General features: G+C 43.7%; 1 protein-coding gene across 1 annotated transcript in view; it reads left to right on the forward strand.

The window, feature by feature from the left end:
* Positions 1 to 956: 956 nt before the first annotated feature.
* rasgrf1 (Ras protein specific guanine nucleotide releasing factor 1) overlaps positions 957 to 16,773 on the forward strand; it is a 32,596-nt gene continuing 16,779 nt past the window's right edge. The window contains exons 1-16 of the mRNA XM_046350978.1: positions 957 to 1,564; positions 6,922 to 7,028; positions 7,811 to 7,958; positions 8,891 to 8,986; positions 9,082 to 9,335; positions 9,768 to 9,847; positions 9,977 to 10,170; positions 10,608 to 10,717; positions 10,863 to 10,981; positions 11,477 to 11,637; positions 11,923 to 11,986; positions 12,219 to 12,361; positions 13,224 to 13,306; positions 13,414 to 13,662; positions 15,006 to 15,376; positions 15,520 to 15,639. Of these exons, the coding sequence (XP_046206934.1) occupies positions 1,289 to 1,564; positions 6,922 to 7,028; positions 7,811 to 7,958; positions 8,891 to 8,986; positions 9,082 to 9,335; positions 9,768 to 9,847; positions 9,977 to 10,170; positions 10,608 to 10,717; positions 10,863 to 10,981; positions 11,477 to 11,637; positions 11,923 to 11,986; positions 12,219 to 12,361; positions 13,224 to 13,306; positions 13,414 to 13,662; positions 15,006 to 15,376; positions 15,520 to 15,639 (2,575 nt within the window). The 5' untranslated portion in view covers positions 957 to 1,288. The remainder of the gene's footprint in view (positions 1,565 to 6,921; positions 7,029 to 7,810; positions 7,959 to 8,890; positions 8,987 to 9,081; positions 9,336 to 9,767; positions 9,848 to 9,976; positions 10,171 to 10,607; positions 10,718 to 10,862; positions 10,982 to 11,476; positions 11,638 to 11,922; positions 11,987 to 12,218; positions 12,362 to 13,223; positions 13,307 to 13,413; positions 13,663 to 15,005; positions 15,377 to 15,519; positions 15,640 to 16,773) is intronic.

The following is a 16,773-nucleotide window of genomic DNA, read 5'->3' on the forward strand; positions in this document are numbered from 1 at the left end:
AAATTCTATACAGTAGGCTAAAGCCAGTTCCATTTACATGTAATATTCTAAATATAAAAATAGTTGATTGCCACTGTTATTGTGCTATTGTAAATTTGTTGAATCAATCAGTTTAGTGTTATTTTAAAAATAGTGCTGATTACTGTGGTGTTATGATAGCCACTTTGAAAACATTCAACTCTAACCCCAGAGGGGTAATATGGGACAGCACTCTCCAACCCTCTGCCTTCTGTCACTGGACCATCATTTACTGCAACCAAACCTTTGTTAGGTAGGCTGAGAGTGCAATAGCACTGACAGCAACAAAACAGCATCTTTTTTTGCAAGGAAATAAAAGTCACTGAGAATTGGTCAGGTGGGTCCACTTGAATAAGTTGCCAAGCATGGGCTAAAGAAATTCAAGATTTATGTCCAATCGACATTGTCATTAACCAAGTTGATTACATTAATGCAATGGCAAGGCAAACCATGTATTGATGTATGTCAGTGAATAAGACTGACCTTTACAAGTGTGTATTCAAGGCGGCCAACTGCTCTATGAATTTTTAAACAATTAAAATGGTCTATAGTAGGCATTTTTGTGAATCACATGGACTTAAGACCTACCCTTATATAGCCAACCACCTGCCTACTACAGTCTATCCCATGGGTAATGAACTTTCACTATCTGACTGCCCTGTGAAACGTATGCTTTTCGTTCTCTGAGTATCAGGGAGTTACAATTCCATCTCATTAGATTCAAAAAGTAGTGTTAATTCACGAATAATACAACTTCCATGTTTGGTTAATGAGAGTAGTCAGGAGAACTAAAGTATGTCTTGCATGAAAACAACTGCTCACGCGACGGCTTCACTTTCACTTGTTTTGAATTCGCTGTCCAAGGTTCTGAAATGTGTTTTCCCGAAGATACGTCACGTGACTTCGCTGTCTCGCTCAGCTCACTGTTTTCGGGAGATTTCACGTGAGAATACGACAAACCACATCGCGCACGCTATAATTATCTTCCTTTGCCCGTCTCCGTTTAAATTCATAGTCGGTCTGTTTTTTCTTTATTTGTGTGTAGAAATGTGGGAAATGAAGCCCTAAAATATCCTAAACGAATTTAGGATGATACATCCGTGTTCTTTGTTTTGTTTCTCTCTTTTTGTACTTCATGCCAACATGGTAAATGCAGGGGCAGAGCGGACTACTGCTTGTCCGCAATCAGAAAGTCCACGTCTGTCTGGGAACCGGGTTTAAGAGGATGTAAGGAACAAGTAGCTTTTTTAACCAAAGTCTCCTTATAAAAATGCAGAAAGGAATACGACTGAATGATGGTCATGTCACCTACCTGGGTCTTTTGGCAAAGAAGGATGGTACGAGGCGAGGTTGCTTGAGCAAAAGGAGCTCAGACAACACAAAATGGCACACAAAGTGGTTCGCTTTATTACAAAATATGCTGTTTTATTTTGAGAGCGAGTCCAGCTCTCGACCTGCGGGATTATACCTGTTGGAGGGATGTGTGTGTGACAGAGCGCCGTCACCTAAACCATCACAATCATCCAAAGAGTGTTTAGAAAAGCAGGTAGGAATAACACACATACAAGTTCACAACGTTGTTTCATTTGTCTTTTTTTTACGACTGTAAAGTTATAGGTTGTCATTAAATAAACATGAATGATGCACGAGTTACCGGCGTGCAGATATCCTCATGAGGTTGAAAGCAGGTTATCATGTGAATCAGACGGTTCAGCGTTATGAGTACGTGTAGCATATATATTTTGGGGGGATAAGTACCCCCCCCCCCCATTATTTATGCTATTTATCCTATCCCTCTTTATCCACAGCAAGTATTACATTACAGTCCAGTTAAATTATAACCTACAGTTGGTCTCTATCATATTCAATGAAGAACTGTTTGCTCAGAGTGCGTGTGTTATGTAATCTATGCATCGGATTAATGATTCCATTATAAACACCTAATTGAATGCCGAGCTGCCTCGCAGTTTTCTGCATTGTTTTTATTGTATTTTATTAACAAGTATTAATTCGGTTTTGCTGCATTGTGCCTATATAGGGTTGATTATTTTAGACAAAAAAAAACAGGCAATTTATTGGCAACAATGTATTTCTACATGGTCTACAGGCCTACATGTTTAAATAAAACATGTGGTTGACATGGAACTATTATTGTCAAACCAATGTAATGTTATCTCACAGTGAAGTTTGGTGACACTGTTTTCTTTTTTCAACAAAATTGCGCTAAAGGTATTGCGTACCACCGTCGCCATCTTGCGGATATTTGACGTAATATCACAGTTTGACGTATTGATATAACTCTTGCACTGTTTTTATTAATAGAATCCTACCTCGGCAACTGAGTCTGCAGCAAATATTGTTTAGTAACAAGACCGTACGCCAAAACAACGGGCATGGGGTCTTCGTCACTATTGTTTTTATGTTTTGGTACACTGTATTTTGCTCTCAGAGAAATGGGATGAGTTATTCCTTCACATTGGGATCAGAGGATGAGGCTGTTCAAATCTGGAAGAAAAAATAAAACATAATCGTTTGTCTTGATTGGCTTCTACTGTGGGCCTATGATGCTGCAACCTGGTCTCAGATCATTTCGTATTATTCTTTATGTAAATCCGAGACACTCCATTTAGTATGATATGTTACGTTTCATATAGTATGTATTAATTTGTGGATGTTCATCACCCATTTCCTATAGGCTGCAACCTGGTCTCAGAGCATTTTGTATTATTCTGTTAGTAAATCCGAGGCACTTTAAGGTTAGGGTTAAGTTTAGGAGTTAGGTTAAAGGGTTAAGGTTAGTGTTAAATTTAGGCGTTAGGTTAAAGGGTTAGGGTTAGCTAACATGCTAAGTAGTTGCAAAGTAGCTAAAACATATATTTCCTCTCCAGTACTTTTAACTAATGAAACATATGATTTACAATTCTGCAGAAGCCTAAACCTGTAGAAGTAGATGCCATAAGATCCTACTTCCTTACTTCAATAAGATGGTTAACTGATACTTTTCATCTTATTATATGGCTCATCTTGTTTAACATTCCTTCCAAAAAACAGTCATGAAAAACAGAATAATTAATGGTGCTGCAATCTTAGTGTTCTCTATTACTGAAAAGGAAAGTTAATATTGTGCACATGAAGAATGATGTAATGATTGTGGAATGTTTTGTGTGTAGGATCATTGGATTGAGGCTCTATCTGCTAGTAGTTCTGTTTACATCTGTTCTGCTCTGTCTGCAGTCCCTATCCATGACTGTATAGGCTGCAGTCCCTATCCATGACTGTATAGGCTGCAGTCCCTATCCATGACTGTATAGGCTGCAGTCCCTATCCATGACTGTATAGGCTGCAGTCCCTATCCATGACTGTATAGGCTGCAGTCCCTATCCATGACTGTATAGGCTGCAGTCCCTATCCATGACTGTATAGGCTGCAGTCCCTATCCATGACTGTATAGGCTGCAGTCCCTATCCATGACTGTATAGGCTGCAGTCCCTATCCATGACTGTATAGGCTGCAGTCCCTATCCATGACTGTATAGGCTGCAGTCCCTATCCATGACTGTATAGGCTGCAGTCCCTATCCATGACTGTATAGGCTGCAGTCCCTATCCATGACTGTATAGGCTGCAGTCCCTATCCATGACTGTATAGGCTGCAGTCCCTACCCATGACTGTATAGGCTGCAGTCCCTATCCATGACTGTATAGGCTGCAGTCCCTATCCATGACTGTATAGGCTGCAGTCCCTATCCATGACTGTATAGGCTGCAGTCCAAAGTGAGTCCAGGCCTTTCCTGTGAACAGCTGTCCCTGTGCTGACAAAGCAATATGTGGCATATTGGCTAATATTTTGCTCTCCCAGTTCCCCTCATTAGAGATTGAAAACTCCTTATATCATGAACGTGCAAATTGTTTTAGAGGAATTTGTCAGGAATCTTTTGATCCATCCTTTTCAACATGATCATTGGATGGCTTACTACAACGAAACACAAGGTTATAATGTTGTTTTGATAGTCTGTGAGTCTGTATTTGTGAAGGAATGATCCCTTCTCCTCTGTCTTACTCCATAGCTGCCAGAGTCAACAGGCTCTGTTCACAACTCAATACAATGTTACATAGCTCAGAATATATTTGTCACACCCCATTGCATCCTAATAACATCTCCAAGCCAACATACATTACTTCTCATTGTAATTGTTTATTCAAAAACATGAACACCACCGTTTTCTCACATTAGTGAGTATTCATTGGCCAGTCAATGTGAGCGATGAGCAATAAATAATAAATGATACGTAATTTCATTAATATAGAAGAATGAGCAGTGTATGTATGCCTTATGAGTATGCATAACCATAGACCATGCACCTTGTTTGCAAGTTCATCCTGAATGATAAGAAATAGTATGGCACAGAGACAGTCAACCGCCTAAATCTGTGACAATGGATTTGAGATGTAGACTTTTAAAGTTCAATCGAGTTTAAGGCTTAACTGAATGAACAACGGAGACAAAATACAATATGAAAGTTGATTAAAATAGGTTAGGGGAGTGGACTCGTCCCAGAGGGAAGATCCTTTGATGCCAAGTAGTCCTAAACGAAATATTATCTTCAATAGTCATGTACTATTCATATAACCATATTTATCTCACCCTCATTTCTGCCCTCACACATTGGCAGCTTTAGTCAAAATTTGACTGTGAAGTAAAATTCAATGATGCAGGTCGTTGTGAAGTTTGACAGCTTAAGGGGCCACCATATTGATGAAAGCTCAGAAAGACGTGTGCCTGTGCTTTCTAAAGAGAGTGTTAATGCCCCAGGTAGAATGACAGGTCAGTAGACGTTTTTGCCTTTCTTCTATTTGCATCAAAATCAGGAGTTTGAATGACCTTTGATCTGTTAACTCATTACAATTCTGGATTTGAGGGTTTATTCCCACGTTAAATTCATCCCCAAATGTCGTTATCTAACGACGATAAGGTATTTTAGCCCATGGTTCATATGGCAACCCTATTTGCAGGGAACTGCAGAGAGTATCTGTGTGTTGTCGTGCCTCCACTCCCTTCCACTATTAACACAATCAACCGCTATCTGTTGTAAATGTGTTCCTTGCACTACCTCAGAGGGGTCAGGGCCCATTGGGGAACAGCTGCATTTTACAGCATTCGGCAACCAGTGATGGCTGATGTATTTCTGTTCTGTTTTTTCTTAACTATCTAAAAAAAATGTTAGCTGACATAGGCTAATTGAGTGATTGTCAGTGTCCAACATAAAAAGAGGAAAACTGCTGATGCATAACCACATTTTGAAATTACACCTTGGGTATTCTACTATTCTAACACTCAACAATAAGTTCAGACCCTGATTGACTTCCTAAAAAAAACATTGAAAGTGTGTGTGTTGTGATTCAGCTGTAAACATAAAGCATGAAGCAGGCTGTGTCTTAAACAGGCTGTGTGTTAAACAAGGCTGTGTGTTAAACAAGCCTCTCTGCTTTTAGAGAGGATGAAGGAAATCTACAACAACAACAAGCATGCATCCCTGAAAAAAATAGATCCGATTATCTTTGAAGGAAGGATGAATACCATTCAGCCATAAATAGTGATGAGGTGCAGGTTGATGGGTTCCTGTTGGCTAAAGATTAGGATGGGCATTCGCTCAACATGGCTGCTGCCAAAGTACACACTACGAGTCACATTTTTAACCTTGAGTGTGATTCCAATGTGTGAGATGTGATAATGCAGGCTCTTATTTTGCCAAGCAGCGCTGATCTTTTCCTATCTTGCTGTGCCAATCATTGTGTGTTTTGGTGTATTTGGTGTATATTTTCAAAAGAAAGGTGCACTGAGATTCTTATTTGAGGATAGAAAAGTTAGGATATGTTGAATCACAACACACACACTTTCAATGTTTTTTTTTAGGAAGTCAATCAGGGTCTGTACTTATTGTTGAGTGTTAGAATAGTAGAATACCCAAGGTGTAATTTCAAAATGTGGTTATGCATCAGCAGTTTTCCTATTTTTATGTTGGACACTGACAATCACTCAATTAGCCTATGTCAGCTAACATTTTAATGATTTAAATGTACAGCATTTAAGAAATGTACTATATGTACAAAACAGGGTCTGGCAAGGTCTGAAACAAACTTTTAATCCACCAGATAATGTGGATGGTCAATGATCGTTAAGTGACTGTGATGCTTCGTACACAGACCTATTGGTGCTGGGGTATTCAGCGTAGAGAAGGCCAGCTTAGTTAAAATGGAGTGAGACAAGTAGTGCTAAGAGCCTATCCATTCGCACAGAGTGGAGTTGCTAGGTAACAGGTAGTGCACAGTTATGTAATTGGCAATGCCTCCAGCTTACATGTCTTATGGCTTTTCCTCCTGGGATCCGTAGCCATCCAGGCAGCCAGGCGGTCAGACAGCCGGTCAGGCGGTAACGCGGTCAGGCGGTTTAAGCGGCCAGGCAGCCAGACAGTCAGGAGAGGCTTTCTACTAAAATCCCCATTGATCGAGCTGGTTGGTGAGGATGTGGGTTTCCTTTCCCCACCCTCATCTGTGCAATGTGCTCCCCTAATGTCAGCAATGAGAAAGGGTACACACAAGCTTAGATTGTGAGAGGGTTCATGGTTTCAATGATGTGTGTCTGTAGCACACTGATGTTTTTGGCCAGAAATACTCTTCATAATCTTCTGCTAAAATATTATTTTTGTGTAACTATGTTTGTGTTGTAGCTGCTATACTGTGCATTGTCTGACCTTTTCGTTGCATTTTGTGGTTATAATATGATAGCTCATTTAGAGTTCTATGGATTGAGAAAATACTTTTTCTCATACATTAAAAAACAAAAGAATCCAAATGCCGCTCTACCCATGCAATGTAGTAATGTGTTTTTTTTCTGTGTGTTTCAGTACTACTTCACTGTAAATTTCACCCATGAAAACCAGAAAGCCCTGGAGTTGCGTACAGAAGATGTCAAGGACGGTGATGAATGGGTGGCTGCAATAACACATGCCAGGTAGCAGGCCTCTACTGCAACCTGTCTACCCAGTCAACACCTACATTAACACACACATGTGCTATTATTGATGTCTACTGTGTGGATGGGTGTAATCTCTTAGATAAGGCATGATGCATGGTTTGAAATGTACAACTTGACTCTGTTGAGATGTGATAGAACTGTCATGCAGCATTAAGGCAATGTTTTTGCCGAACATTTCTGGGGGGGAAATGCTGTATGGGGAACTTGAGAAGGATTTTTAAACATTCGTGTCACCTGAGGTAATAGTTTGTATGCAGCTCATGTTGAACCGTATTCCTGATATACTCTGGTTTCAGGTGTTGTTATTGAACTGTAAGTAGTAAATTGGTATTGTGTCATTTCAGTTGAATGAAACAGGGTGACTGGTGATGTAGCTTACTGTACAATAATCGTTGTGAAATAATAAGTGCCATTGTGATGATTGGTGGTCTATTGCTCTGAGGATATTCTTATCAATATGGCCCTGCTGTATTTTGGTTGGTTATCTGCTGAGACATGTGCAGCAATGTACTGTAGCTACACTTCACTGAGCACAAAGGATATGAATATTTACGCCACTGCATTATGAGGCTGTTCATAGACCTGAGGTCTGTATGGGTACACATGTGTATGTAGGGCAGGGGTAGAGTGGTGGATGTATACAGTCTGCATGGGGGAGCATACAGTCTTGAGTGTGTCTATCTGTACCTCTGAAAGTATGGAAACATGCCTGTGGAGAGTTGCTGCAGTGTGTGTGAGTGTGTATTTTCTGTCCACAGTTACAGGAACCTGGCCACGGAGCACGAGACACTCATGCAGAAGTATCTCCATCTAATTCAGATCGTGGAGACAGAGAAAACGGTTGCTAAGCAACTTCGACAACAGATAGAGGACGGGGAAATAGAGATTGAACGGCTAAAATCAGAGGTAATATTCATTATGATTCCTTCTGCCTCAGTGGGGGATTGTTATGTTTATTTTTTACTTAACAGGAAAGCGGTTGGAGCGTGTGTGGGATCTAGCGCAACTACAGTACAGTGAAATATCTCTCAGGAGCACCGCTCAAGATTTCTAGGATTTTGTCATCTGAGTGAACTAAAATGGATAATGACTGTACTAGTTGTTTCTTGGTGTATATATTATTGAATAATACGAGAGAGAGACAGAGAGAGAGAGAGAGAGAGAGAGAGAGAGAGAGAGAGAGAGAGAGAGAGAGAGAGAGAGAGAGAGAGAGAGAGAGAGAGAGAGAGAGAGAGAGAGAGATTGGGAAGGATTGAGAGGGCCGCTCTGTCACAAAGAGATGTGTGCAGACCCACCACTCTACATCTCCACTCATAAGCAATCCCTCCAATAGAGCTATGTTCCCTGCTGTATTCTTCAGATCAAATAGTCATGTTACTTTAATGTGCAAATGTGGGGCTTGAAATGAAATGGTGTGCTGAATATGCATGAACAAGGCTTTATTATACAGAGTGCCCCCTCCCCCCCACAAAAAAAACATAACAATAAACTCTTTCAGCCTATACAAAGTAAATGGGGACACTTACCTTCAGACAGTTCTGAGTAGCTCCCAGCTCTTTTGTGCAGCACATTTATGTACAGCAGCACAGTATCACACAGTATGAGTCTGCATTTCTAACCAATGGAAATGAGTGCTGATGTAAAGATATCAGCCAAGTGAACAGAGTTAGTATTGCCACCACCACTACCACATGTCAGAGCTGGCAGCTTTGACAGCCTCTAATTGCATTTGACACAGTCACTTTGTTAATACGCTGTCAAATGAGGAGGAAACTTGGAGAGCAGGTTGTGAGTGATGATGACTGGTGGATCTTGTCTGTGGCTGTCCTCTCTGGCAGATTTCCGGCCTGCACAAAGACAATGGGAAGATCCAGTCGAGTCCAACAGCCGACCCCAGTGAAGATGATGACTCTGAACTCAAGAAAATAAAAAAAGTACATATTTACACAAAAGATGTTCTACTCTATTTTCAGTGTATTTGCCAATGATGCAGGAAAGAAACTCACCTTTGATTCCCGTGGTCCGCTAGGTGCAGAGTTTCCTACGAGGCTGGATGTGCAGGAGGAAGTGGAAGACCATCATCCAGGACTACATCCGGTCTCCCCACGCCGAGAGCATGAGGAAGAGGAACCAGGTGGTGTTCAGCATGCTGGACTCTGAGGCTGAGTACGTCCAGCAGCTCCACATCCTGGTCAACAATTTTCTCCGACCGCTCCGTATGGCCGCCAGCTCCAAGAAACCACCCATCACCCATGACGACGTCAGCAGCATCTTCCTCAACAGGTGTGCAGCTGTAGATGATCACGCCAAGCTAACCACTCACACTGCTGTCTCTCACCTCTCTCAGGGAGACAGTGATATGACTGTCTCAATGCTGTAGGATTTTATGTTCATGCATTAAAACTATGATGGATAATGAAAACATAATAACCCTGAGATGTAATGGCATTATGCTGTGTCAAAGCCTCATTCTAAGATGTTTCTTTTGTATTTTATTTAACCTTTATTTATATAGGTAAGTCAATTAAGAACAGATTCTTATTTGCAATGACGACCTGTCAAGAGGCAAGTGCAGCGGTATAAAATCTTAACACACTTGCACATACAGGCATATTCACTGTTGCATATTTGAATCCTTTTCACCTAACTATGGCTAGTGTATATTTTTTCTCAGAATGGACACTTAACATCTTGTTAATTTCCCCTTTACTTTAGTGAGACCATCATGTTTCTGCATCAAATATTCTACCAAGGATTGAAAGCAAGAATAGCAAGCTGGCCAACATTAGTTTTGGGTAAGCTGACTAAAGTGTTTTTTTCAGGGTCATTTAATGGATGGATGAATATGATAATGATATGTCCCAATTGACCTCATACATCATCTATCGATCTCTCATTCACTTGTTGGTACTCTCTATTCACAGCTGACCTGTTTGACATCCTGCTGCCAATGTTGAACATCTACCAGGAGTTTGTGAGGAACCACCAATACAGTCTGCAGATCCTGGCACACTGTAAACAGAACCGAGACTTTGACAAGCTGCTGAAGCAGTATGAGGCCAAGCCAGACTGTGAGGAGAGGACTCTGGAGACCTTCCTCACCTACCCCATGTTCCAGGTAGGCATACAGTACTGTACATTCCACTGTCTTCTCATTGACTGTCCAGTCCCCGTCTCTCAGCTCAAACAGCTCTCTCTCTCTCTTCAGACAAAGGCTCCTCCATTGATCACCAACAACAGAGCAGATATTTGTCTCACATGAATATCCCTGTTGTTTTTTTCTTGAACACATAAACTGGTTGTTTGTGAAGCTCAGGGCATAATGGCTATTTTCTGGCAAGGCATGCAGTTTCCGTGCAGTCTGCTCCACTGGGGTCTACTTTGGACTCTGCTGTGTTGGTAATACATTTCTGCTGATGACTGTGAATGTACATAGAAGTCCCTACTGATCTGCTGCAATGAGTTTGATTGTGTTTGTGTCTGTGTCAGTGTGTGTGTGTCTTGTATGCAAGTGTGTGTGACTCACCTGCCCCTATTAATTTTCTGTCACTCCAGATTCCCCGCTACATTCTTACTCTCCATGAGCTCCTGGCCCACACACCACATGAGCATGTGGAGAGGACAAGTCTGGACTACGCCAAGTCAAAGCTGGAGGAGCTGTCCAGGTATACCTGCGCTACCACCTTATAGCGCCAAAGCAGCAAACAGGACACCTCAGTTTACCATGCTTACTGTACAGAATGCATACACACTGACAAAGTGAATACATTGACATTCCAAATGTGAAAAGACCAACCTCTCTGCCCCTAGAATCATGCATGACGAGGTGAGTGAGACAGAGAACATCAGGAAGAACCTGGCCATTGAGCGCATGATTGTAGAGGGCTGCGAGATCCTCCTTGACACCAGCCAGACGTTTGTCAGACAAGGTAAGCTCTGAGAGAAGATACACAAAGGAACCCAAGATCCCACATAAAGACAGAATCATAGAGGTGGATTTTCTACCTCGCAACTGTTTGACTGCCTTTGTGTTATCACAACTTCAAACCTCCATAGGCCTACCTGAGCCTCCATAAGGAAAGACTTAACCAGCGGCTTGGGCGATATAATCCTGTCTGCCTTTATAGCATGTACTGAAAGTGGGCTGACTCTTTCATTTCCAAGGGTAATCAGGCTGTTGGGAGGCAATCTGACAGTGAGTCAGGGACTGTAAATGTCATACATCCCCAACAGACTTTGATGGACATATAAAGAAGAGGAAAATCATATAGAGATATGGTTTAACTTTACAGTATGTATATATCCCCCAAAGTCATTGAACAGGTGAAGGAGGCCTCTCCCAGTCTTGCAGTACAGTTAATCTGTGAGCCCTCATCACTAACTGGACAACCCTGCTGTATGTCTCTCCCCCTTCTGCCATACAGGCTCTCTCATCCAGGTGCCAATGAGTGAGAAGGGAAAGATCACCCGTGGGCGACTGGGCTCTCTGACTCTGAAGAAGGAAGGGGAGAGACAGTGCTTCCTCTTCTCCAAGCATGTCATCATCTGCACCAGGGGCTCTGGAGGGAAGCTGCACCTCACCAAGGTGGGCCTGCCCTGGGCTGCTGAGCCTACTATACAATCTCTTAAAATGCATCCTGGACCAAAACCAATTACAATACATAGATGGTCCTATGATATTGAAGTCAACACATCCTCTTAAGGAATCCCTTATTACTTGGGTGCTGATTTACTCTCTTTATTGATCTGTAGGTCTATATGTGTTGCTACATAATAATGTAAGTCATATTGTTATTGATTATTCAGTAATGGAGGGGATTCTTGGAATGTGGTTGTGAGTGTGCTAATGCATATTGTATGTTGTTCTCAGAATGGCGTGGTCTCTCTTATTGACTGCACTCTTCTGGAAGACCCCGAGGGGACAGATGATGAGTGTAAGCACCGCACTGTTTCATTCCTACCTCACTGAAAAATGGAGTACATATGCTTACTGTATGGAGAGTATAACATATGATAAGTTTAGTATTACACTTTTATGAAGTATACTAGCTATAGCCTCCCTGCAAGTGTCATCTGTTCATCATCATTTACAAGCACAATAAACCTCTCATTATGCCATGGTAATGACCCATTTCTTCTATTCACCTCTGTTTGTTTTGCCCAAAGCCAAACCAGACAAGGGTGTACAGGACATGGAGCACCTGGACTTTAAAATCGTGGTGGAGCCTAAAGAAGGCCAGTCATTCACAGTGATCCTGGTGGCTTCCTCGCGGCAGGAGAAATCTGCCTGGACCAGTGACATCAGCCAGGCACGTCTGCTCTGCTCTGCTTTACTCTGCATGCATCACGTCTGTCTGTCTCCAGCAGGGAGACATGGGGCCTGGATGTCTGTCTGTCTCCAGCAGGGAAACATGGGGCCTGGATGTCTGTCTGTCTCCAGCAGGGAGACATGGGGCCTGGATGTCTGTCTGTCTCCAGCAGGGAAACATGGGGCCTGGATGTCTGTCTGTCTCCAGCAGGGAAACATGGGGCCTGGATGTCTGTCTGTCTCCAGCAGGGAAACATGGGGCCTGGATGTCTGTCTGTCTCCAGCAGGGAGACATGGGGCCTGGATGTCTCTCTGTCTCCAGCAGGGAGAAATGGGGCCTGGATGTCTGTCTGTCTCCAGCAGGGAGAAATGGGGCCTGGATGTCTGTCTGTCTCCAGCAGGGAAACATGGGGCCTGGATGTCTGTCTGTCTCCAGCAGGGAAACATGGGGCCTGGATGTCTGTCTGTCTCCAATAGGGAGACATGGGGCCTGGATGTCTGTCTGTCTCCAGCAGGGAGAAATGGGGCCTGGATGTCTGTCTGTCTCCAGCAGGGAAACATGGGGCCTGGATGTCTGTCTGTCTCCAACAGGGAGACATGGGGCCTGGATGTCTGTCTGTCTCCAGCAGGGAGAAATGGGGCCTGGATGTCTGTCTGTCTCCAGCAGGGAAACATGGGGCCTGGATGTCTGTCTGTCTCCAACAGGGAGAAATGGGGCCTGGATGTCTGTCTGTCTCCAGCAGGGAGAAATGGGGCCTGGATGTCTGTCTGTCTCCAGCAGGAAGACATGGGGCCTGGATGTCTGTCTGCAGAGTGGCTGTACTCACACCTCTCCCTTAACCTTCCCTTCTTCTCCCCTACAGTGCATAGACAACATCCGCTGCAATGGGCTTATGATGAATGCATTTGAGGAGAACTCTAAAGTCACTGTGCCACAGATGATCAAGTAAGCCCCATTCACAACTATAGCCAAACAGTCAATGGGATTATCATGGTGCCTTTATTTGTGTGTTGTAGTGTTTTCATATGTTTGTGGGTTTTTTCTGTGAGCAGGTCTGACGCCAGCCTGTACTGCGATGACGTGGACATCCGTTTCAGTAAGATGATGAACTCATGTAAGGTGCTGCAGATCCGCTATGCCAGTGTGGAAAGACTTCTAGAGAGATTGACCGACCTGCGCTTCCTCTCGATCGACTTCCTCAACACCTTCCTGCATTCCTACCGCGTGTTCACCAGCGCCGATGTGGTGCTGGACAAGCTCATCACTATCTACAAAAAGCCCATCAGTGCCATCCCAGCCCGGTAAGGCCATAAAAGAGCTGCTACTGCTTTACCATTTAGCCTAGACTTTGACCAACACAGTCAGAGAAATCTCTAAATCTATCTCATGCCCAGTGCTGTTTAAAGATGATACATTGTCAGTGTTTTTGCATGGCCATGGCCCCTACACAGTAAAGAGGGCTGTAGTTAGGGCTGGTGATGATAACATCCCCTGACAGGCCCAGCAGCCTCTGGCCTCCTCTGGCTGCCTCTCTCTCCTCTAGCCCACCACTGATCTCCTCACAGCTCTTTTTCCACAGCCCACAGTATTACTTCTTTACTGTGTGTGTGTGTGGGTGGGTGTGTGGGCGCGTGTTTGTGTGTCTGCGTGCCTGCATGTGTGTGTGATGGAAGGTGAGGTGAGGAGAGCTGGGTAGAGGTCATGTCTGTGTGTGTGATGGAAGGTGAGGTGAGGAGAGCTGGGTAGAGGTCATGTCTGTGTGTGTGATGGAAGGTGAGGTGAGGAGAGCTGGGTAGAGGTCATGCCTGTATGTGTGATGGAAGGTGAGGTGAGGAGAGCTGGGTAGAGGTCATGTCTGTGTGTGTCAGTGTGGTTGGTGTGTGTTCTGTGTGAGAAGGCAGTAATTGGGCCCAGCCTCTTCTTCTGCCTGCCTAAGAGCGTCTCAGCAGGGCTTTGTCGCTGTCACCTTAGCAACTGGCCTCTCTGCTGCAGGACCCCACCCTCTCTGTTCTGCAGAGGATATATAGTATGAAATATTTATGGTGCATGTTGTCGACCAGAGCAGAGCAGACCCTTTCTCCGGCCCGGGAGAGTGAGCCTAGCTCCCAGGCTCATATCAGGGGGAGCTCCCTCCCCATGCCCACACCATGCAGCATGTTTTCATGTGGAGCCTGTCATGTCTCTGTAAGCCACCGCCACTCTGATGCTTGTGTCAGCAGCATGGCTATTTGCTCTGTCACTCGCTGTGCTATTTATGGGAACCCGTGAGGTCGCAAGGAGGGTGGCAGTGAGTGGGAGAGGTTTTCAGCAACAAAAAAGACAAGCACGACTGCAGAAGCACCATTCTGCTGTTGACAATGTATTGAATTATTTACATTTTAGTAGACACTTATCCAGAGCGACTTACAGTAGTGAGTGCAAACATTTTCATTCGTACTGGTCCCCCGTGGGAATCGAACACACAAGCCTGGCACTGCAAGTGCCATGCTCTACCAACTGAGCCACACAGGACTATGAATACAAGACAGAAAGACATGGATCATTCTGATCTCCTTGTTATTTGCAACACACTGAAGTGCTAAAGTACATAGCTACAGTACATCCTTCTGACTATAATAAAATGTGTTGTTTTTTACTGCTGCAGATCGCTGGAGTTGTTCTTCGCCAGCAGTCAGAACAATAAACTCCTATATGGGGAGCCTCCCAAATCCCCCAGGGCTAGCCGTAAGTTTTCCTCCCCCCCTCCCCTGGCCATCACCAAGACATCATCCCCCAACCGCCGCCGTAAACTCTCCCTCAACATCCCCATCATCACTGGGGGCAAGGCTCTGGACCTGGCTGCCCTTAGCTGCTCCTCCAACGGCTATGCAAGCATGTACTCCTCCATGTCCCCCTTCAGCAAGACCACCCTGGACATCAATAAGCTTTATGTCACCAGCCCCATCACCAGTAAGATCCCTGACGAGGGAGAGGGCAAGACAGACAAGGCAGAGGAGACCATTGTGTCTAAACAAGGTAATCCAGCTAAGGGGCAGTGGGGGGGATGGGGTGTTATGTCCTTATTGGTGCTTCTTAAAAGGAATATAGCTCAGGATTTGAATCATGACATGTCTAGAAAGTGGTATGTACTGACCTGTTTTGCACTTGGTGTACTGTAGATATTTCAGTTCCGGAGGAAAGTGACATTGACCAAAACCAGAGCGATGACGCAGACCCAGAAACGTCTCCTATCAAGTCGCCAACCACCCCCAAAAACTTGAAATGCAAAAACTCTTCAGGTACATTGTGTCCTAGACTGCACAGTGGTGTCATTATCACTCAGTGCCATAATACCAGAGCACCTGGATCACATGCTGGCATGCCACCTGCGTCCTCCCCTCAGCCAAAATGCCATATTTATCAAGAACTTAAATATGCTCTCCTGTTTTACATGGGAAACAGAGTCACAATTAAGAAATCAAAGCACCCATTTTCATTGTTACTTTTATATGCATTTTCCCTATTTATGTTATATCCTCTATCTCTGTCTTTATTAGAAATAGTCAAACATGATAGAGATAAAGTATTTTCTACGCTTATTCAATTGTCAATGTGCATACACTCAAAGAATGCTAAACTTTGTGTTCAATGAACTCCGCCACACAAGATAAAATTCATGCAGACTGTAATTCCGTGGCGAGAATAAGAACATGCTGGGAAAGCCAGCTCTAGGAATGAGTAGGTGTTGGGGATACTTGTGTCATAGCAACTACAGCATGAGTGTGTTTCCCAGCCTGCCGCCCCCGGTAACGAGATTGTTTTAGTACAAAACAGTCAGTGAAGAAGGCTTTTGTTGTCTGTCCCTGCTCCAGGCACGTACACAGATCAAATCAAATCAAATGTTTTACATGCGCCGAATACAACAAGTGTAGACCTTATGGTGAAATGTTTACTTACAAGCCCTTAACTAACAATGCAGAGTAGGAAAATATTTGCTAAATAAACTAAAGGAAAAAAAGTAACACAATAAAATAACAACAACGAGGCTATATATGGGGGTACCGGTACCGAGTCAATGTGCCGGGGTATGGGTTATGTGCCGGGGTATGGGTTAGTAATTGAGGTCATATGTACATGTAGGTAGGGCTAAAGGGACCATGCATAGATAATAAACAGAGAACAGCAGCAGCGTAAAAAAAGGGGGTCAATGTAAATAGTCCGGGTAGCCATTTGATGAACTGTTCAGCAGTCTTATGCCTTGGGAGTAGAAGCTTTAAATGAGCCTTTTGGTCCTAGACAATTTTTAGGGCCTTTCTCTGACAACGCCTGGTATAGAGGTCTTGGATGGCAGGAAGCTTAGCCACAGTGATGTACTGGGCCGTATGCACTACCCTCTGTAACGCCTCGCAGGCAGATGCCGAGCAGTTGCCATA

Source organism: Oncorhynchus gorbuscha, linkage group LG01, assembly GCF_021184085.1.
Source record: "Oncorhynchus gorbuscha isolate QuinsamMale2020 ecotype Even-year linkage group LG01, OgorEven_v1.0, whole genome shotgun sequence".
Classification (NCBI taxonomy): Eukaryota; Metazoa; Chordata; class Actinopteri; order Salmoniformes; family Salmonidae; genus Oncorhynchus; species Oncorhynchus gorbuscha.